General features: G+C 43.0%; 2 protein-coding genes across 2 annotated transcripts; both read left to right on the forward strand.

Moving 5' to 3' along the window:
* Nucleotides 1–2,120: 2,120 nt before the first annotated feature.
* Nucleotides 2,121–8,364, forward strand: LOC109895366 (melanocyte-stimulating hormone receptor). The gene has a single exon (XM_031831025.1). It carries the CDS (start codon nt 5,127–5,129, stop codon nt 6,141–6,143), a length of 1,017 nt encoding a protein of 338 aa, XP_031686885.1. The 5' UTR covers nt 2,121–5,126; the 3' UTR covers nt 6,144–8,364.
* A 7,027-nt stretch (nt 8,365–15,391) lies between these two features.
* LOC109895365 (tubulin beta-3 chain) lies at nt 15,392–21,706 on the forward strand. Its single transcript, XM_020489005.2, has 4 exons — nt 15,392–15,625; nt 19,381–19,489; nt 19,728–19,838; nt 20,325–21,706. The coding sequence occupies exons 1-4, from the start codon at nt 15,569–15,571 to the stop codon at nt 21,395–21,397; spliced, it is 1,350 nt and encodes a 449-aa protein (XP_020344594.1). The 5' UTR covers nt 15,392–15,568; the 3' UTR covers nt 21,398–21,706.
* The last annotated feature ends 1,968 nt before the right edge of the window (nt 21,707–23,674 follow it).

The following is a 23,674-nucleotide window of genomic DNA, read 5'->3' on the forward strand; positions in this document are numbered from 1 at the left end:
GTGCTTTTCTTTAAAAACAAGGACATTTGTAAGTGTCCCGAAACTTTTGAAGACTAGTTGAGTATCTAGAGCATCAGCATTTGTGGGTTCGATTACAGGCTCAAAATGGCCAGAAACAAAGAGTCTCCGGAGTCGCCTCTTCACTGTTGAAGTTGAAACTGGTGTTTTGCTGGTACTATTTAATGAAGCTGCCAGTTGAGGACTTGTGGGGCATCTGTTTCTCAAACTAGACACTCTAATGTACTTGTCCTCTTGCTCAGTTGTGCACTGGGGCCTCCCACTCCTCCTTCTATTCTGGTTTGAGCCAGTTTGCGCTGTTCTGTGAAGGGAGTAGTACACAGCGTTTTACGAGATCTTCAGTTTCTTGGCAATTTCTCGCATGGAATAGCCTTCATTTCTCAGAACAAGAAAAGACTGATGAGTTTCAGAAGGAAGTTCTTTGTTTCTGGCCATTTTAAGCCTGTAATTGAACCCATAAATGCTGATTCTCCAGATACTAAACTAGTCTAAAGGCCAGTTTTATTGCTTCTTTAACCAGAACAACAGTTTTCAGCTGTGCTAACATAATTGCAAAAGGGTTTTATAATGATCAATTAGCCTCTTAAAATGATAAACTTGGATTAGCTAACACAACATGCCATTGGAACACAGGAGTGATGGTTGCTAATAATGGGCCTCTGTACGCCTATGTAGATTTTCCATTAATAATCTGCCGTTTCCAGCTACAATAGTCATTTACAACATTAACGATGTCTACACTGTATTTCGAATCAATTTGATGTTATTTTAATGGTCAAAAATGTGCTTTTCTTTCAAAAACAAGGACATTTCTAAATGACCCCAAACTTTTGAAGAGTAGTGTATATCTATAACTTGTCAAATAAATCTCCCTCTGGGCAAGACAAAGGTTCTTAACATTCAGAATTAACTGAAGGCCTACATCACAGTACATCGAGAAATCTAGAGAATTCTATAATGTGGGTAAATATTTCTCTACTGGATTAGATAAACTACAGAACGTTCGGAACTGTAAATAACTAAATCCAGGGAAATCGATAAATTCAGTACATCTTGATCTAGTCAGGGGGGGGGGGGGGAGTTTACAATGGTGAGTTCCAAGACTTCTTCCATCTCCGCCCCTGATTGAAAGTGTTTAGAATTATAAAGTTAAAGCTGGTAGTTTTGCCTGCTGGGATGTACTATTACATGGTTAGTTCAAAGCCACTGTAAAATAACTATATTTGGTTATGAGACATTGCTTTAAGAAACACCCTGTGAAACAGCAGGTGCATTGGTCAGCACTTGTAATAGACCTTTAACAGTGTATTGAGGTTGAACTGGGGTTAATGTACCGGTCAAAAGGTTTAGAACAGCTTCTCATTAAAGTTTAAAAAAATAATTTTTACTATTTTCTACATTGTAGAATAATAGTGAAGACATCACAAATATGAAATAACACATGGCATCATGTAGTAACCAATAAAGTGTTAAACAAATTAAAATATATTTGAGATTCTTCAAATAGCCACGCTTTGCCTTGATGACAGCTTTGCACATTCTTGGCATTCTCTCTGTGCTGTGCTCACTTGAACAGGAAGGTTGCGCCGGCGGTCCTTCGTAGGCAAATTTTGTCATTAAAGGCTGACATTCTCTGGATTATTGGTGCTTTCAAGACAACTGCGAACTTGAAAAAAAAAACAGATTGAATCATGATGACGTCAGTGATCTTCAGGTCGGAGCTCTAGAAAGGGGCCCCGAGTTCCCGACATGCAATTCCGAGTTGGATGACCGTTCAAAGCAGAATTCATTATGGATTGACAGCATGGCCAATGTTGAATGTTTATCCTTTTAAGAGCTACTGGATGGGCAATTCTAATGTAACTCTATGGCAGCACCCAAGGGGGTTGAATTTTCGAGCTCTCCCCGAAGATTTTGTGGTGACGTAGTGTCCCCATGAGTGACAGAAGACTGAGCCTATCACGGCTCAATTAGAGAACATTACCAACCCCTAAGCTCCATATTTTCCGCTGGCTGCCCCACCACCACAGAAAGCATTGAGCTAGGCATTTTGCAGCTGCCTTCCTCAAGAAAGCAAAAAAGAGACCATGTTTGAATGCGGCTTTATTAACTGAAGTATTCTTTTTTCTTTCTTTTTTTTTTTTTACATTGTTTACATTTTTACATCGTATTAATGCCAATATAACATTCAAAACAGGCGGGGCTCTGCTCCACCTGCCCTAAATGACAGGTCGCCACTGGCCACATCACTTATCATCTGTCCTATTGGGTCCCCCCTACCCCATCCAACCCCTCTTGTGTCTCTCTTTGACAGACAGAGTGACAGTCCAGACACACATGGTAGTTGGATGCCCCTTTTGCAGACTGTGTGTGATAGGCCCAGATGTTGAGTCGGTCTGGTCAGGTCTGAAGTTGTAGTCCCAGGTAGGAGTGGTGCTCCTCAGCTAGAGGCTGATACAGATGTGTCTGGCCCTGAGTGAATGGAGGATTCTCCCACTATCACACTCGAACTATGGACAGTCTGGCTGCTTACAGTTGACACTGCTGCTCTCCACAGGTGAGAGAATGCTGCCTTTTGCGCAAACTGCAGTTTGTGTGTGTTATATCTCCCATGTAATCGCTAGAGGAAGAGGCTGGGTATGCAAGCACTGAGAAGGATTGTTTCAAAGGCTGGAGCCATAACACTTGGCACTTTGTTCAGAACTCTTTATGTGGTTTCCTCCAGCAGTGAGTATTCACTTCTCAGCTGTCACAAGTTTTAACAAATATATCTTGTTTTGGACATATTTTATGAACATTGTCAACTAAATTATATATTTAATTTTGTTATGGTTTAGGTTTGGTTTGGTTTAAAGTGATGTTGCTTCATGAGTCAAGTCTGTCCTGAATGGATCACTGAGTATTGTTATTGGGTGGCTGGGATGAGGTTCAACACTCAAACTCAATTTGTCCATGTGTAGGCAGGCTACTGTAGCCTGCGTGGGCAGCTTCTTGCGTCATCATTAACTTGAGGCTCCGCTTGTAGTGTTGCGTAGGGTTTCTGAAGTTGGAAAAAAACGCTTTCTTGATTGCTCAACTACACGGTATAAAAACATTTTATCAAATAGAGATTGTAATGAAGAAGAAAAAAACATCCGATTCAATGCAGCGGAGAAAAGAGCCCGTCCTTCTGTTATAATCGTCTCGGGACGCAGGACAGGTAGTCCCCCCCACACACATACACACACAAAACCTGTCAAAATGCCAAGTGGCTCTGCTGCAACTAGGTCACTACAAAAACCCTCATGCGTAATGGACCAACCCATTCAATCGGGTTTGTCTATCCAAATCCCCTCCCATTTGTTTTGGGTAATAGCTCGCGTTACCGCTGTTTTGGCAGACAACAAACATCATGTTTGCGAGCCTTTACAATCTTTATTGTAATTACAAATGTATTTCGCAATTATATCAAATAAGAAAAATACTGCAACAGTTTGAGCCATAATCATGAATTAATTTACAATTGTGCACTGTGCGTAAAGTTCCCGTCCAAATACAGATACATGAGCGCAGCGTGTCATTTTTTAAATTAACTGATCATTGTTGTCGGTTGCTATTAAGAATCCCTTTCCTAATATTGAGTTGCACCTCTTTTTGCCATCAAAACAGCCTCAATTCTTAGGGACATAGACTTTACAAGGTGTCAAAAGCGTTCCACAGGGATGTTGACTCCAACGCTTCCCACAGTTGTCACGTTGGCTGGATGTCCTTTGGGTGGTGGACCATTCTTGATACACACGGGAAACTGTTGAGCGTGAAAAACCCAGCAGGGTTGCAGTTCTAGACACACTCAACACGGTGCGCCTGGCACCAACCACCATACCCGCTCAAAGGCACTTAAATATTTTGTCTTGCCCATTCACCCTCTGAATGGCACACACACACACAAGCCATGTCTCAATTGTCTCTCAAGGCTTAAAAATCCTTCTTTAACCTGTCTCCTCCCCTCCATCTCCACTGATTGAAGAGGATTTAACAGGTGGCATCAATAAGGGGTCAAAGCTTTCACCTAGATTCACCTGGTCAGTCTGTCTCATGGAAAGAGCAGGTGTTCCTAATGTTTTGGACACTCAGTGTAGACCATGACCACCACATACTAGATAAGATACACGGCTGAGGCAGATGCATGTGTAATAATAGCCCTTCCATAGTGTCTGGAGTGTCCCATGGGTGTTCCTAATGTTTTGTACACTCGTGTATTTGAGGCACATGAAGTATGCATTGTCTAAATCAATTGGTCACATCAGTTGTGCACAGTGCGCGGTAAATTCCATTTTAGTGCTGGGGAACATGTATTTGAATTACTTAATGAATTATTATTATGCTCTGCTCAGGCGAATAGTAAGTAAGTATATCTATACTACACTCTCTCCATCCATTTTACTCCCTAATCTTGTTAAATACTTCCATGCGGGATCACGCGTTCATTAGAGTTTGTGTCAGTCTGAGAATCATGCGGTTGGCTTTCGCTATGGGAAAGGAGGAGTTAGAAAGGCGGTGGACCCTTTTAAGAACCCACTGTCACTTTATGCGCCTGAGAGCTCAGTTGGATAGGCTTCAGTTCACGCATTATGATTGCTTGGAGCCTACTTGGACGTCCAAATGGTAGAGGATTTTCTCTCATGCGATCCAGCACCAATGAGCTGTTTTCAGACTCAGACTAGGATTCTCATCACTTGGAAGTACCATATATGGACTATGTGCAAAATACAGTTGGATAAACCTTTGACTCTAAACAGTTACTTGGGAAAGAGACAATTTCACATGGATGATTCTCCACTGTGAGCATCTGGGCTCTTCACTCTGTGTTAAAGTTCGTTCTGGAGACCTCCGTTTGTGGGAAAACATCACTCCAATTTCAGGGTTGCGACATAAACGTGAGCTAAACTACCTTCACCTCACACATTCTGTGCTCTTTTTTTCCTGCGGTCACAGTCCAGTTGAAAAGGATAGGATGTCTATAGAATAACTAGTTAATTCTGTTACACTATAGAGACCACAAAGACAATATTTTAAGGCTTTTTCTTTCCACCTCATCCAATAGCCTACAACAGCAGAGAGCAGCAGACATGATGGACAACACGTCTCAACACAACTTCATCATGCACCACCACATGGAGCTGAGCACCCTCACCATGTACAGTGAGAACAGCACCAACAACACCGGCGCCAGGGAGCAGAACTCTACGACGTGTTCGCTCCGCATTCCACAGGAGCTGTTCCTGACGCTGGGCCTCATTAGTCTGGTGGAGAACATTTTAGTGGTGCTGGCCATCATCAAGAACCGCAATCTGCACTCGCCCATGTACTACTTCATATGCTGCCTGGCCGTCTCCGACATGCTGGTCAGCGTCGCCAACGTAGTGGAGACCATAGTCATGTTGCTCACCGAACACGGGCTGCTAGTGGTCACACCTGAAATGCTGCGGCACCTGGACAACGTCATCGACATCATGAACTGCAGCTCGGTGGTGTCATCACTGTCCTTCCTGTGCACCATCGCCGCGGATCGATACATCACCATCTTTTACGCGCTGCGTTACCACAGCATCATGACCACGCAGCGCGCCGTGACCATCATCGCGATGGTGTGGCTGACCAGCATCACCGCCAGCATACTTTTCATCGTTTACCACTCGCACACCGCCGTCATTGTATGCCTCGTCACCTTCTTCTGCATCACTCTTGTCTTCACCGCTGTGCTCTACATGCACATGTTCATCCTGGCGCACGTGCACTCGCGGCGCATCATGGCCATCTACAAGTCTCGCCGCCAGGGCACGAGCATGAAGGGCGCCATCACGCTCACTATCCTGCTAGGGGTCTTCATCCTCTGCTGGGGACCCTTCTTCCTCCACCTTATTCTCATCCTTACCTGCCCCACGACCCCCTTCTGCACCTGCTTCTTCAGCTACTTCAACCTCTTCCTCATCCTCATCATCTGTAACTCGCTCATCGACCCGCTCATCTACGCCTATAGGAGCCAGGAGCTGCGCAAGACACTCAAGGAGCTGCTCTTCTGCTCCTGCGTCACCTTTCGATGCGAATCCATACTTGAGTGTATATTTCCATGGAAGTTCACGTGACTGCGGGATTTGTTCAGGAATAACAGATTATTTGATATTTGCGGCACTATTAGGCGAATGCCTGCCATTGCTGTTGAATTAACTGAAATACATAGTTAATAAACTATGAGACCTCAGGTTGGATTGCGCAAAACGGCACAGTGCCACGTGTGGGACATTTTACCAACCCCTGGCCTCTTCCATGTTGCAGGCCAAGCCATACATATATGCCATACTTGCGTGTTGAACAAATGCTTGAACCACAATCTAAAGCATCTATATCTAATTATACACAGCAAATGTGTGATCAGAATTGTAACTCCCACAGTGTTAAATGGCCTAGTGTTAAACTAACACCTTTAAAAGTGTTGATAAACCAACACCCCAAAAGTGATTGGTCCCTAGCACAATGGGTGTTTCAAATTCCGACTTAAATGAACACCTTATAAGAGCTGATACTCTTACACTTTCTCAGTGTTGGCTAATTAACACGTGGTGTTACAGTAACTCATTTGGAGTGTTGTTTTAACATTTTCGGGTGTAACTACTGCTAATTTATTTCCCAGGGCTACTTTTTTGCTGTATGTTTGTTAGTGACAGAGACATGATTGTTGCATTCGATGGCTTTCTGTCATCTAGCCTTCACCAAGTGAGTGACTAAGTGAATATTTGATTTGATCCCACCAGAATCAACACTCAGATATAACACTCACAACACTTTTTACCTCAACACCGTGATTTTAACACCCTCAAATTTGCTATTTAGTTATCATCTCCATATATCAGCAACTGACATAACTTTCTCAAAGATGCCAATGTGTGTAAAGGCTGCGGGTCCAGTTTTCTCAGGCACCAAGAAACTTTGGTTTAACAGTACATTACTGTAAACTTTACAGTAATGTACTACAGTAATGTACTGTTAAACCAAAGTTGCTTTGGAATTTACGGTAACATACTGAACATTTTTCTACAGTAATTTACAGGTAAATGGCTGCCAGTAAATTAGCATAAAAACATGATTATTTTACAGTGTACTATGTAGGACAAATAGTAATTTGTGCTTTAATTGTATAGCCGACACTGGAAATAGACTTTAAATAAGATATAGCAAGTGTTCTGTCTAAAATAGGAGTGAATTTCCCAGAATGTTGTTGGGAAGAGGATGTTGTTTGAAAGAGGCTATTGTTGAAGAAAAAAATCAATGGGCATACTGATATACACTAGCCCTAATGCTTTGTATGGAGTCAAAGAAAGATGCACAAATATGAGAGTCATTAAGTTGTGTTTTGTACAAGAAAACAATTCTGTCACGTTTTGATTAAATAAAATGAGTGCATTGTGAAGTCCAATAATAGCCTAATTGGTCTATATAGAGAGTTGCATTTTTATTTATTCACTCATTATTTGTTTACATCCAACTTCCAAAGATGTTTCACAGGCCTAACTTAACCCACTTAGGCCTTTGACAAAAACGACCTATAAATTGAAATAAAACTTTTGGAATACAACTATTTACATGAAATCCAATCTTGAAACAGATCAGACATTTTAAGATTATCCTCACCATTTTAATGCAAATAATAATGTATGCATAGACAGAAACAAAATGTTTATTTCAATGTTTATTTTACAAGTAGCCCATGTAATGTAGACTAGCCATGTTTTTTAATTGTGTTATGTATGTACTGAATAATTTGTAATTTGTAATTTATAACATTTTCAAAAGCCTCAAGAGGGTATCAATATTCATCCCTTTAAACAATCCATGCTATTTTATGGCTGTGTGTCAGAACCAAGGCTCAAACTTATCTCATTGTAAATGTGTACATTTGATTACTTTTTACTGTATTTCAACATATTGCTATGGTCAAATTGTACTAATATATATACTGAACAAAAATATAAACGCAATATGCAACAATTTCAAAGATTTTACTGAGTTACAGTTCATGTAAGGAAATCAGTCAGTTGAAATAAATTCATTAGGCCCTAATCTATGGATTTCACATGACTTGGCAGGGGTGCAGCCCACCCACTTGTCATCCAGGCCCACCCACTGAGGAGCCAGGCCCAGCCAATCAGGGGTGAAGCCATAGGTGGGCCTTAGAGAGCATAGGACCAACCATTTGCCAGCCAGGCCCAACCACCACCCAGGCCGGATGTGGAGGGGTTGGTGTGGTTACACGTGGTCTGCGGTTGTGAGGCCGGTTGGACAAACTGAAAAATTCTCTAAAACAACGTTAGCGGCAGTTTATGGTAGAGACATTGACATTAAATTATCTGGCAACAGCTCTGGTGGACATTCCTGTAGTCAGCATGCCAATTGCAGGCGCCCTCAAAACTTGAGACATCTGTGGCATTGTGTTGTGTGACAAAACTGCACATTTTAAAGTGGCCTTTTATTGTCCCCAGCACAAGGTGCACCTGTGTAATGATCACGCTGTTTAATCAGCTTCTTGATATGCCACACCTGTCAGGTGGATGGAATATATTGGCCAAGGAGAAATGCTCACGTACAGGGATGTAAACAAATTTGTGCACAACATTTGAGAGAAATAAGCTTTTTGTGCGTATAGAACATTTCTGGGACTTGTTATTTCAGCACATGATGGTGTATTATTTAATAACAGCATCAGTAATGAGGACAGTGATAGTACGCATGATAACAATATAATTATAACACTATTGTTGTTATGATATCATTTGTTGCTATAATATTGTTGTAATATTGATAATTAATAATTACTATTATTATTGCAATACTAATAATAACATAATTAATCCTAAAATATTTATTGTTCTTGTTATTTTATGTACAGTGTACATATTGCATGTCATACATTTCTTAATCATGTAATGTTTGTTGATGTCAATCCTCATTTCTTTTAGTCATTATGTGATCCTGTGGATAAAAATGTTTTTCATAAAAAACTATTTTGGTCCAGAAGTGTAATTTCAACCTTTCTCATGCCACAAGTGATGTTATGTGAGAATTAATTTAGTCCCCTCTTAAATACTGTATGTGTCTCTCTTGTCCATATAAAGGCCCACAAGCTCTCTGTCCTCAGTGTAACCTGGGCTGACCATCTGTCTAACTGCCTCTTCTCTCAGACAAGAGGAGAGGTCTCTATCGAGGCCTACAGTCCACTGCTCTTCTAAGTCCTCCAAATAAAGTTTCAATCACTTTTAATATATTATTAAATCATTTTGAAAGATAATAATTACTTCCTTTTTCTATTTCAGGTATCAATATATTTGAAGACACTATTTTGAATAGAATACAATTACAGTGGGCCAAAAAAGTATTTAGACAGCCACCAATTGTGCAAGTTCTCCCACTTAAAAAGATGAGAGGCCTGTAATTTTCATCATAGGTACACTTCAACTATGACAGACAAAATTATTTTGTTTAAATCCAGAAAATCACATTGTAGGATTTTTAATAAATGTATTTGCAAATTATGGTGGAAAATAAGTATTTGGTCAATAACAAAAGTTTATCTCAATACTTTGTTATATACCCTTTGTTGGCAATGACAGAGGTCAAACGTTTTCTGTAAGTCTTCACAAGGTTTTCACACACTGTTGCTGGTATTTTGGCCCATTCCTCCATGCAGATCTCCTCTAGAGCAGTGATGTTTTGGGGCTGTTGCTGGGCAACACGGACTTTCAACTCCCTCCAAAGATTTTCTATGGGGTTGAGATCTGGAGACTGGCTAGGCCACTCCAGGACCTTGAAATGCTTCTTACGAAGCCACTCCTTCGTTGCCCGGGCGGTGTGTTTGGGATCATTGTCATGCTGAAAGACCCAGCCATGTTTCATCTTCAATGCACTTGCTGATGGAAGGAGGTTTTCACTCAAAATCTCACGATACATGGCCCCATTCATTCTTTCCTTTACACAGTTCAGTCGTCCTGGTCCCTTTGCAGAAATACAGCCCCAAAGCATGATATTTCCACCTTCATGCTTCACAGTAGGTATGGTGTTCTTTGGATGCAACTCAGCATTCTTTGTCCTCCAAACACGACGAGTTGAGTTTTTACCAAAAAGTTATATTTTGGTATCATCTGACCATATGACATTCTCCCAATCTTCTTTTGGATCATCCAAATGCTCTCTAGCAAACTTCAGATGGGCCTGGACATGTACTGGCTTAAGCAGGGGGACACGTCTGGCACTGCAGGATTTGAGTTCCTGGCGGCGTAATGTGTTACTGATGGTAGGCTTTGTTACTTTGGTCCCAGAACTCTTGTGATCATTTTGACCCCACGGGGTGAGATCTTGCGTGGAGCCCCAGATCGAGGGCGATTATCAGTGGTCTTGTATATCTTCCATTTCCTAATAATTGCTCCCACAGTTGATTTCTTCAAACCAAGCTGCTTACCTATTGCAGATTCAGTCTTCCCAGCCTGGTGCAGGTCTACAATTTTGTTTCTGGTGTCCTTTGACAGCTCTTTGGGCTTGGCCATAGTGGAGTTTGGAGTGTGACTGTTTGAGGTTGTGGACAGGTGTCTTTTATACTGATAACAAGTTCAAACAGGTGCCATTAATACAGATAATGAGTGGAGGACAGAGGAGCCTCTTAAAGAAGAAGTTACAGGTCTGTGAGAGCCTGAAATCTTGCTTGTTTGTAGGTGACCAAATACCTATATTCCACCATAATTTGCAAATAAATTCATTATAAACCCTACAATCCTACAATTTTTTTTCTCATTTTGTCTGTCATAGTTGAAGTGTACCTTTGATGAAAATTACAGGCCTCTCTCATCTTTTTAAGTGGGAGAACTTGCACAATTGGTGGCTGACTAAATACTTTTTTGCACCATTGTATATACAGCTGTATTAGCTTGGCTGATACAAGACCAGGAAGAGAGGAGGACAATTTTTTTTGAGCCAGGCTATACAGCTGTATACTTGCTATCATGGGACTGACAAATCATGTTTTCAAGAGATTTTAAATATGGAGAGATATGTATGCAAAATGCATTTATTTTTAGTTAAGCTGCCCACTGAGACACAAGGTCCATTCAACTAGCTGACCCCGGAGTGCTTTTTTAATGGGAGGAGACATTTTTAAACTGATGGGGGAAATTAAAAGCTGTTTATGGGCATCTTAAGTAAGTTGGATAATTTTCTGATCCCCGTATTAAAATCAAAGCCTTTGAACCATAACCTTCACAAATCACCTAGTGAGCTTTCTAGATTTCCTTTGCACTATTGTTTGTTGAATGACTTCAATTGGCAACCAAAGTCAACCAAAGCCATATGCTGTATGCAAAAATGTGACAGGAGCTTTCTATCAAATAAACAGAAAAGTGAATGAGCAGCTTCTGAGATTGAGAGTGCGCTGATGATACTGTAACCTTTGGAACTTTGTGGATTTGTTTGTTTGGATGGACATAGTATCCTAACATCCTCATTAGAAGTAGGAGACAGAGCCAGAGGGCCACGGACTTCAGCCTGCCCTCCCCCCCGTCCACCACGTGGTAGCCGGTCGTTGTGGGCCCTGGGGTAGGCTGTTTATTTTTGGAGGACTGAGCGCCTGGAATGCACTGTAATAACAGAGGGCTTTCATATCAACAAACATTTTCTTGTTTTGGCCCTTTATTAGGCATCAAATAGGAATTCCTGTCACTTCACTGAAGCAATAGGGTGGAGGGGGCTGACACTCAACTGGTGTCTTCTCCATTAGCTCTGCTGCACAAAGCTGCTCTGTTCACATCTTCCACTGCTTTGGTTTGAAGAACCAACATGCTTGCCCTCATTGTTGCAACCCAAGGGAGGAAACTTAAACCCCTTCTTGACAAAGGAGTCCTATAGATTAAGATTATTTCCTCTACAAACTCAAATTCATCATAGTGCTTTATAATAGTTTTGGTTTTGGTGTAGTACAATGTAGTACATGATGAAGTCAATGTGGACATAGTGTAACCTCAATCATGCCCCTGTTGACCTTGCGTGCGTTCCAGGTACACAGGTTCTATGCAGGTCTGTGCAGATTATCAATACAATGACAGTAGAAGTGCAACATTTCAAGAACCACATACAAATGATATAAGGGTCTTTGCAGAAAACTGCTCAGAAAATGTGTATCTGGAACACACCCCTTATGTACGTGTGTCTCTGCATGCACACAGTCCCCCTGCCTTGCCTCTGAGATCACCACATCCAATCAGAGAACATCGATAGAGGCGATTAGGCATGTAGGGGTTATGGATGGATGACTGAGGTTGGGATGAGATGGGTGCAGTAATCACTTAGTGGCTGGCATCCAAATGAGAGCTTGAAATCCTGACAAGGACCTGATTGTACAGGCTCCATTGTACGGCTCCATACTGTGCGTGTTTTCCCCAAGAAAGTCTGGTCTGAGCCCAATGTCTCCTAGTCACACTGGAATCAAATTAGGTAACCAACATTCTTACTTGCCTGTTGATGCCTTCTGCCTAACCCTGTATAGGTTATATTTTCAACAATGGTCTATACAATAAACTGTACATAAGTATGAACTGTACACTGTATGACACAGCCCCAATCAAAAAAATAGCACAAGTATTTCTGTGCATGGAAGCTTCCATGAAAATCTAACTACAGTATTCTCTTCAGCAATAGGTTCATTTTAAAGTGAGACATTACTGAGAAATGCTGAAATTAGCTGGTATGCTCATTTTTAAAGAGAGGTTAGATAAAGGGCAGTTTGAAACTCTTAGGAAGACAAAACGTTAGGTATGGGGTCATACCAAGTTCCCAGTTTAATTGTGTTTGTGTGGGTTTCAAAAACTCCACATTCAGTCTCTTTCTGAGATGAGAGGTTGTTTCAGACTTATTGGTTTAAAATGTATTTCCCTCCGGACATTCAAAATACTTCTCAGAAGTGGTTTTGTCTAGAAGAAGAGAGGTCCCGACCAACAAATTAAGTCGTAAACTCACTTAAGGCCTTTCAAATATGGATACTGTCTGGTCAACAGTGCTTCATGATGTGAACTGCCATTTTATAATGGTTGACCAGATAACCCTGTCATCAAGTCAACTGGTGCCGTGTGACTCATCTTGGCAATCCTCCTCTCTAATCTTACTGGCATAATGCAGAGTCAGAGAAGGATAGATAAATTATGAGATGCATGATTTAATCATTTTGAAGGAGGGTTATATTACAGTAGCATCAATTTGATCAGCTTCACCACACTCTGTGCCACTATTGGGGCCCTTTACATCAAACATGTTAGAGAGGCTCTGTCAGTTTCTGACCACTAGATGGCCATATTGGCTTTGAGACATAGGAAGGGCGGACAAGCAACTCTTGACCAGTGCTGGCAAAACATTTAGCTTCAGTTTTTCTCATTACCCCCAGAATTGGCAGTGAATAGGCCAGTGTTCTACTCCCAAGTCTATGGCAGAGTGGTCAATAGCGTAATCATTGGTGTTAGTGTCATCTTTAGAGGGACACTATGGTTTATTGATGTTCTAACAGGTGAACGCCCCTCTGCTAAAGCACAGTTATCTCAGCTGTATTAGCAGACGAACAGGAAATCAACAGCTATCCCACACTGTGTGGCTGATTAGCGATGGAGGCTCGCTCACATTGTGTAGATCTAGTTGCTAAGCAGCAGTGGTTGGCAGACACTGAGGGGGCCGAGAGGAGGGGGATGTGGTGGCTGCCTCATACTGGTTTCTGTGCTCTGAGCAGAGGTTCCTCAGCTGTTGGTTTCACGGGTGTTGGCTTGTCATCCTCTCCACAGGCTCTGTGTGAAGACAAAGCAGGCCCAGACATCCAAAGAGACTAATGGCCCATCACAATCGTGTTTCTGGAAATCAGAACACATGGCTACTGGAACATGTACTGTATGCATGTACTGTAGATGTCTCATACACACACGTGCACACACAAACAAGTACACAAACAGGACCTGCTTCATAGGCAGACCATCTGTCCATGAGGAGCGCCACTGGAGTCTTCCTCAGAGCACTTAACCACAACTGCTACCTGACTCAGCAATCAATACATATCTCAGCGGGCAGAGACTGCAGAGAGTTGAGGCATAGATAAAACATCCTTGGACCAGACTATTCACTGTATAATGATTGTAGTGTTCATGCTAATAAGGGCCACAGCAAGGTTGTGGTCATCAGTGTTCAACGTGCTCTACTCTTCTTCCTCCCTGAATCTGCTGATACTGAATCATAATGTTTCTGAGATTACAAATATGGGACTCACTTGGGAAAAAAATATTTTGCTGTCAGAAATTGTTCATCTCTGTCATTAAAATATGTAGGTGTGAGTGATCTCATCGTCTATAGAAAAAATGCACCATGCCACAAGACTATGTGCACACAGAAAAATAATCAGTAACACTGTTCAGTGTTTAAGATCATTTTCTCTCCTCTCTCATCTCCCTGACATCTAACTAAGCTGTGTTGTTGCTTTCACGTGACTCTGGGATTTTTCAAATGTTGGTGGTTGTGGTCGTAGTGTTGGTGGTGGTGTGGTGTGTCTGTGTGTTTCTGACCAGCATCCCTTTGACAGCCACGACTAGCCAAAATCTATTACTGACCCTTACCACCTCTTAAGGATCCACCCCTTTTTTTCAATTTTCACCTAAAATTACATACCCAAATCTAACTGCCTGTAGCTCAGGACATGAAGCAAGGATATGCATATTCTTGATACAATTTGAAAAGTTAACACTTTGAAGTTTGTGGAAATGTGAAATTAATGTAGGAGAATATAACACATTAGATCTGGTAAAAGATAATACAAAGAAAAAAACACATATTTTTTTGGTACCATCTTTGAAATGCAAGTGAAAGGCCTTAATGTCTTATTCCAGCCCAGGCGCGAATTTAGATTGGACACTAGATGGCAGCAGTGTATGTGCAAAGTGTTGGACTGATCCAATGAACCATTGCATTTCTGTTCAAATGTGCCTAATTTGTTTATTAATACCTTTTCAAGTTCATAACTGTGCACTCTCCTCAAACAATAGCATGGTATTATTTCACTGTAATAGCTACTGTAAATTGGACAGTGCGGTTAGATTAACAAGAATTTAAGCGTTCTGCCAATAGTAGATATGTATATGTCCTGGGAAATGTTCTTGTTACTTACAACTTTAAGAGGCTTTTACCTTTACCAAATTTGAACCAGTTCGAAAATTAAATATCGGTCTGCAAGTCAGCCACGTCCCGTTAGTTTTCCCCTGACTCGCACTGGGATGCACTGCCGCAGGTGTCTGCCATTGGTCAGCGACCGTCTCTCTCCAGAACATAGATTACGTCAGCAATTGGTGGAAGGAACAGAGTACCCGTTTCGCCACACAGCAGACCTGCGCAAGATAAAACCTCCACTCAGCACATAACACTCCCTTTGCTTCCGTGTGCGACTGGGACCAGCGCCCTCTCCAACTCTCCCACATACGCAAGAAGACGTACATAACACACAGAGGACAGGATGAGGGAAATCGTTCACCTTCAAGCCGGCCAGTGTGGCAACCAGATCGGAGCCAAGGTATAAACAAAATATGATTATTTTAAATATTTTTACGCAAGTGCTGTTGTGCCATTTTAAGCCTTGTTGTGTAATCTTTTTTAATGTAATGCATACGTATATTTTTTTGTTACCCCGAAGTTGTGGGGCGGCAGGTTTACTCGGTAACGTTAGGTTAGTTGAATAGTTTAGAATCCCCGCCTGTGTCGCAGATTGCGAAAGAGATGAGTAGATGGAACTAAACTCTGAGACGGAAAAGGAAGAGGCGCATTTCACACTATCCTTTTTTCTGGTTCATACACTGTCAATAGAGTAAACCCGGAGAGCCCACACCTTAACCAGACCGGAACTGTGACCATTTGTTTTAATGGTTAACGGACAGAGATCCACCATCTTTTGTAAACTGCGAGTGTATCATGCACAGAAAGGCGTGGTGAGACACTGTTGAAAACCACCACACCCTCGGGTGGACTGCGGGGGGGTGGGGGCAGACAGACAAAGGCTCGGACTGTTGGAGCTTGTCCAGCTGCGCAAACACTCCACTTAGGGCCCGAACACAATTTACAGACCAATGTCACAATGACAAGTATAGCTCTCTTTCTCAAAGCAGCTTCCAGTAGATGTAGTAGTTGATAGGTCACATGTCTATCTATATAGGCTATTTGATTGGATCAGTACATCAAAGTTGTATTAATGGAGGATCAAATGATGATACCTGGACATAAGTTACCACTGCAAATAGCCTACAATCGCAATGACTAGTGGTTTGGGTTGCTCTCCGTTTTGATGGTTTATTAGACAGTGAGTCTTCAGGAAGGATATTGCCTAAATGCTGAAAGCTTTTCTGTCTAAAGCTGTAATGCAGATTTTACAGTGTGTGACTGTTTTTTTTTTTGCCAACAGTAGACAGCTTTTTATTTTGTTGCTGCTCTGTTTTGGATTGCTTCGCCTGCACTTACATTACCTGATTGGCTGGCTGTATGTGACCATCTAAAACTAAACCGGTCTACAGGTCTTCTCCCCTTTTGTTGTGTTTTGACCATCTGGGGATAGCCTACATGAGTTCACTATGATCTGTGAGTCTCTACAGGAGCTGGAGACGATGTATCATGGATTTGTTCAACATGGTGGATCATAAATGGAAATCATTTCAGAGTGAAAGACATAGGGGGGGTAATGATACTGTCTCCTCAGCCTGATGGGACATTTATTATTCATAACATTTAAGGCAGCCTTTTCTGAGCCTCAGGAGGCTCTGTAGGGATTTCTGACAGCTACGTAACCTCATCATCATAATCAGCCGCATCACCATAATCATCATTACCCAGAACCAAATCTACAACTACAGCATCAGCTGAAACACACTTGTTTGACCACAGCTGAACAAGTGAACGTGTCATGTGTCCACTTTTCTTCACTCCCCTCTGGAGTATTTCACTAGTGACTCTGCTCTTTTGCTGATTCTGACCACCGTTTCTCTAATGGGGCAGTTGTTGGGAAAATGACTTGTTCATAATGCTCAGGTTACTCCCAACAAAGAGAGACCCAGAGAGATGGGGGGGGGGGGGGGACTTTTTGTCGTCTGATATACTGCAATGGTGAGCTCATTCTGATGCTCAACTATGATATGGCAGTCTTTCTACTAGCACCACACATCTGCTAATGCAGTACAGGATGAAGTCCGATGACGATGGAAGAATTCTACACTTTTGCCAGTGTAGCGATTAGTAACTAAGAATGAGAGAGCAGAAATTACCTACATAGTCTTTAGTCATCTAACTCTGTATTTCTCTATCGCTGTCTAGCGGTTTCCCTTTAATCTCTGTCTCTCCATTTCTTATCTATTTTCTGTTTCTTTGTTTGTCCCTTAGAAGAGATATTGCCAGATTGAGTTACAGAGCCATAATTAAGGAACAAGAGGAACTCCTAATTACTGATTTAGATGGCAGGGGATGTCTGTTTGGGACAGGATAGATAATTAGAGAACTAAGGAGTATCTTCTGCAGAGGAGAGGGAGGGAGGGAAAGGAGAGAGTACAGCACTTGGAGAGAGGAAGAGGGACACCATTGTCAGAGCTCAGACATAAGATGGTCTTCATACTGGGTGTGGTGCCCTTGGTCACAGCAGTCTGGACAGGGGGATAAAGGTTGTTTTTGTCAACACACTGACACCATATGGGATTAATCTATAAATCATTGCTTATCATCTATAAGTCTTTGCTAGGTAAAGCCCCGCCTTATCTCAGCTCACTGGTCACCATCGCAGCACCCACCCATAGCACGCGCTCCAGCAGGTATAGTTCACTGGTCATCCCCAAAGTCTATTCCTACTTTGGCCGCCTTTCCTTCCAGTTCTCTGCTGCCAATGACTGGAACGAATTGCAAAAATCACTTGCTGATGACTCATATCTCCCTCACTAACTTTAAACATCAGCTGTCAGAGCAGCTCACAGATCATTGCACCTGTACATAGCCTATCTGTAAATAGCCCATCCAACTACAGGATCCCCATATTGTATTATTTTTTTTCTTCTCCTTTGCACCCCAGTATCTCGACTTGCGCATTCATCTTCTGTACATCTCACTCCAGTGTTTAATTTCAAAATTGTAATTACTTCACCACTATGGCCTACTTATTGCCTTACCTCCCTAATCTTACCTCATTTGCACACACTGTATATAAACTTTTCTATTGTGTTAATGACACTACGTTTGATTATTACATGTGTAGCTCTGTGTTGTTGTTTGTCTCATTGCTTTGCTTTATCTTGGCCAGGTTGCAGTTGTAAATGAGAACGTGTTCTCAACTGGCCTACCTGGTTAAATACAGGTGAAATAAAACATTTCAATGTCACTTCATCTGTCTGGCTGTTGAGTGACACAAATATGGGATTAACACACTGATACCAATATGGGATCACTATGGGGCTTTTGAGTGACCATTGTTATTGTGTACAGTATCTGTTTGCTGTTTTGGTCTGCTTTTAGTGAATGCCCAGATGGTGTTTTTTGCTAATTAAAAGGAGAACCGCACTTTGCACATAAGGACCTTCTATTGCATAGTAATGAGAAACTGTAAAATGGACAATATCTAATCTGTGACTTGATATGGCCACTTGGCATCCTCCTTCCAACTACGTGTCCTGTGTTTGCCCTTTGCCCTTGCTGTCTGTGTGGGCCTGCGGTGGTTTGTCTGTGTTCTATTTTAGACTTTCATAGGGCTCTGTCTGTCTCTCTCTGTCTGATACACACACACACACTGGCCTATACACTCAGTGACCGTATACATATTTGAAGTGATCAAGGGGACATCATTAGGCAGTGCCCTCTTTTGTCTCTTTACCTAGCAATACACTGTGTGTGTGTGTGTGTGTGTGTGTGTGTGTGTGTGTGTGTGTGTGTGTGTGTGTGTGTGTTGAGGCAGAAAGAGCCTCTCCAGATGGAGTCTGTCCCCTCTGAGAGGGCCTCTACCTCAGTATGAGTCTAGCGGCCCAAGGGCCTGGGGGAGGTTGGAGACAGCTGGACTAACTGTTGGCTTAAATGGGGTCATGGATCAATGAAGCAGAACCCAGGATGGATGACAGACAAAGCCTAGACGCCCACTATCCCAACTTACATTGGCCCCCACTCCTCAAACAGTTTTTACTAGAGCTCTTCACTAATTTCACCTCCAAGTTCAATATGATCCCGACTATAAATCTGTTGAGAAGTTTCCATCCACTTTGCTTGTATAGAACTATGTGTTACTGGTAATGTTTGTGTCTTTGTGTTGTGCAGTTCTGGGAGGTGATCAGTGATGAACATGGCATCAGCCCTACAGGGAACTATGAGGGCGACTCCCCACTGCAGCTGGAGAGGATCAGTGTCTACTACAATGAGGCCTCATGTGAGTCTGATACTGGAACTAAATGCACATCTACACAAGCCCAGAAACAACACAACACTAAAAGCCCTGTTGCTCAAATATTTGTGATGACCTGTTTCAGTTAAACCCCAAAGAGTGAGAGAGCGTTCATCTAGCCTTAAGAATATCCACTTTAATCCTATTGTACTGAACGTGACTGTGATATACAGTAGTATTTTTTAGGGCGTTGCAGGTAACCTCATCTGCTGTCTCTCCCCAGCCTCTAAGTATGTCCCCAGGGCCATCCTAGTAGACCTGGAGCCAGGAACTATGGACAGTGTTCGCTCTGGGACCTACGGACAACTCTTCAGACCAGACAATTTCATTTTCGGTCAGTATCTGTCCAACGTGGGTTAAATATGGCTGCAGTGCTTAGTGATTGCATTAGAAGAGTGTATTGGCAATAACAGTCAATCTGCCATTTACAGTCTCTTCTGCCATAAACAACATAAATAGTCTGTAATATTTCCTTTTAATTTTTTTAATTTTGTACCTTTTATTTAACTAGGCAAGTCAGTTAAGAACAAATTCATATTTTCAATGACGGCCTAGGAACAGTGGAACAGTGGGTTAACTGCCTGTTCGGGGCAGAACGACAGATTTGTACCTTGTCAGCTCGGGGATTTGAACTTGCAACCTTTCGGTTACTAGTCCAACACTCTAACCACTAGGCTACCCTTTAAAGACATTTGCTTTTATTTACATACAGTAAATGCTCCCAAATGTCATTAAAACAATGTAAATGTGTAGCTCCCTGTACAAATGCAGCGTTGATAACTGCTGAAGCTCTATCTTGAAGTGTGTTGTTGCCCTATAGGTCAGAGTGGAGCTGGTAACAACTGGGCCAAGGGCCACTACACAGAGGGAGCAGAGCTGGTGGACTCAGTACTGGACGTAGTCAGGAAGGAATGTGAGAACTGTGACTGTCTCCAGGGCTTCCAGCTCACCCACTCCCTGGGAGGGGGCACAGGCTCTGGCATGGGGACCCTGCTCATCAGCAAGATCCGGGAAGAGTACCCTGACCGCATCATGAACACCTTCAGCGTGGTGCCCTCCCCTAAAGTATCAGACACCGTGGTGGAGCCCTACAATGCCACCCTGTCCATCCATCAGCTGCTGGAGAACACAGACGAAACCTACTGCATTGACAATGAGGCGCTTTACGACATCTGCTTCCGCACGCTCAAGCTCCCCACGCCCACCTACGGAGACCTCAACCACCTGGTGTCGGCCACCATGAGCGGTGTTACTACCTCCTTCCGCTTCCCCGGCCAGCTCAATGCTGACCTCCGCAAACTGGCTGTCAACATGGTGCCCTTCCCCCGTCTGCACTTCTTCATGCCTGGCTTCGCCCCCCTCACGGCGCGTGGCAGTGCGTGCTACAATGCACTGTCTGTGCCCGAGCTCACCCAGCAGTTGTTTGACGCCAAGAACATGATGGCCGCTTGCGACCCGCGTCACGGACGCTACCTGACCGTGGCCATGGTGTTCCGAGGTCAGATGTCCATGAAGGAGGTGGACGAACAGATGTTGGCCATCCAGAGTAAGAACAGCAGCTACTTCGTCGAATGGATCCCCAACAACGTCAAAGTGGCCGTCTGTAACATCCCGCCCCGCGGTCTCAAGATGTCCGCCACCTTCATCGGGAACAACACGGCCATCCAAGAGCTGTTCAAGCGCATCTCCGAGCAGTTCACCGCCATGTTTCGCCGCAAGGCGTTCCTGCACTGGTACACCGGAGAGGGCATGGACGAGATGGAGTTCACCGAGGCAGAGAGCAACATGAACGACCTGGTGTCAGAGTACCAGCAGTACCAGGACGCCACCACTGAGGAGGAGGGAGAGATGTATGAAGACGATGAGGAAGAGTCAGAGAGCCAGGCCCGGTGAACACCTTGGAAGAAGAGCCAAGCTTGTGTAAACCCAGCTGACAGAGCTTTGTCTATGTGTAGCAGGGTTATTATCTGCCTCATGTACACTGTACTGTATAACCCTCCCTCCCTATAGCCCCACCTGCTCTCACTGTGTCTTTGCTAACTGTTAGCCCCACTTCCCTTAGCCCTCTGACCAACCCATGGCCTCCTGTTGATTTATCCTGTTGATAAAAACCTCCCAGACAGACCAATGGGTGAAATAAAGTGTCTCATAAACTGATGACGAATAGCCCTTAATTTCTTATAATAAACATGTTCAAGCCTACTTTGTAATGAGCTTTTTCTGACTTGTTTGGAGATATTAAACAAGAATAATATAATACACCATCTTGTTTTGCTACACTGTGTTCAGTGTTTCTGAGGTTTTTAGTGGAAACAGGAACAGTGTATTACAGTACAATGACTAGGGGTCTTTCTTCTAGAAAAATAGGATAAAGCAGAGCCTTGTTGAACTTGGACTCCACTGCATGACTGTCCCATGTGGAGGTGACCTAGATGCTGGATAAAAATACTGGATCTCAGTCCCCTGGAGGTTGAGGCACACATTGGGCAGCATGGGTTGAGTCTGGATAGAACATGCTGTGAGGAGCTAAGATGGATGATCTACAACATGTGTCAAACTGATTCTACAGAGGGGTTGCGTGTCTGACTTTTTGCTCCTCCATTGGACTTAAGGTCACTGACTAGTAAGGAACTCTCCTCACCTGGTTGTCTAGATCTTAATTGAAAGGAAAAAACAGCAGACATTAGGGCTATGCCCTAATGGAATGAGTTTGACACCGTTGATCTACAAGATGGAAGGCCTTCAGCAGGCTAATTGCATACTTATCTGTATGGTCTAAAATAGCTAGGCGGTCCTGGAGTGTGCAGGCACTTCATGTTTTGCATTTAACTGACCTGGAAGACCAGGTGAGTTTAATTTAGGCAATCACTGAACTGATCAATTAGTTTAGATGGTCAGGTGTGGTGCCTTTTGGATCAAAACCCGGTTGCTTACCCCTGTTCTAAAAGGAGGCAGACACTAGTGCATACGGTTAGAGCCAATTGATTTGCAGGACAAGGAGGAACAGGTGGAATATGGAGAGTGCTGCAAATTTGACACATTCAAAAATGAATCAATAATCCCAAGAGAACACCTGCACTTCTTGAAGAAACAGGAAGAGCAGTGACTAGCTCGCTGGTTAGAGAGAGATGGAGGCTGTTTGTGCTCTCTCTTCTACAATGTATGGGGACAGTCGGCTGGGTGGATCACATGCTGGCGATGCCTCAACACTTAGAGCCTGTGGCAAGGGGCCCTGGACAGAGCAGCTCTTTATACAGTATCACAGAACACACAGACCCTGTCATAGCCTCTCTAATCTCAAAGATGCATCCCCACATAACACAGGAGGCCTGCCACCTCCAGCTTCCTCATGCAGTAAATAAACTCAGCAAAAAAAGAAACGTCCTCTCACTGTCAACTGCGTTTATTTTCAGAAAACTTATCATGTGTAAATATTTGTATGTACATCAGATTCAACAACTGCGACACAAACTGAACAAGTTCCACAGACATGGGGCTGCAGGTAGGCTAGTGGTTAGAGTGTTCAAAAGATTGCAAGATCAATTCCCTGAGCTGACAAGGTAAAAATGTGTAGTTCTGCCCCTGAACCAGGCAATTAACCCACTGTTCCTAGGCCATCATTGAAAATAAGAATTTGTTCTTAACTGACTTGCCTAGTTAAATAAAGGTAAAATAAATAAAAAATTGAAATGTGACTAACAGAAATGGAACAATGTGTCCCTGAACAAAAGGGGGGGGGGTCAAAAGTAACAGTATCTGGTGTGGCCACCAGCTGCATTAAGTACTGCAGTGCATCTCCTCATGGACTGCACCATATTTGCCCGTTCTTGCTGTGAGATGTTACCCCACTCTTCCACCAAAGCACCTGCAAGTTCCTGTACATTTCTGGGTGGAATGGCCCTCACCCTCCGATCCTACAGGTCTCAAACGTGCTCAATGGGATTGAGATCCAGGCTCTTCGCTGGCCATGGCAGAACACTGACATTTGTGGTCTTGCAGGAAATCACACACAGAATGAGCAGTATGGCTGGTGGCATTGTCATGCTGGAGGGTCATGTCAGGATGAGCCTGCAGGAAGGGTACCACATGAGGGAGGAGGATGTCTTCCCTGTAAAGCACAGCGTTGAGATTGCCTACAATGACAACAAGCTCAGTCCGATGGTGCTGTGA

The sequence above is a fragment of the Oncorhynchus kisutch genome, linkage group LG8 (genome assembly GCF_002021735.2).
Source record: "Oncorhynchus kisutch isolate 150728-3 linkage group LG8, Okis_V2, whole genome shotgun sequence".
Classification (NCBI taxonomy): Eukaryota; Metazoa; Chordata; class Actinopteri; order Salmoniformes; family Salmonidae; genus Oncorhynchus; species Oncorhynchus kisutch.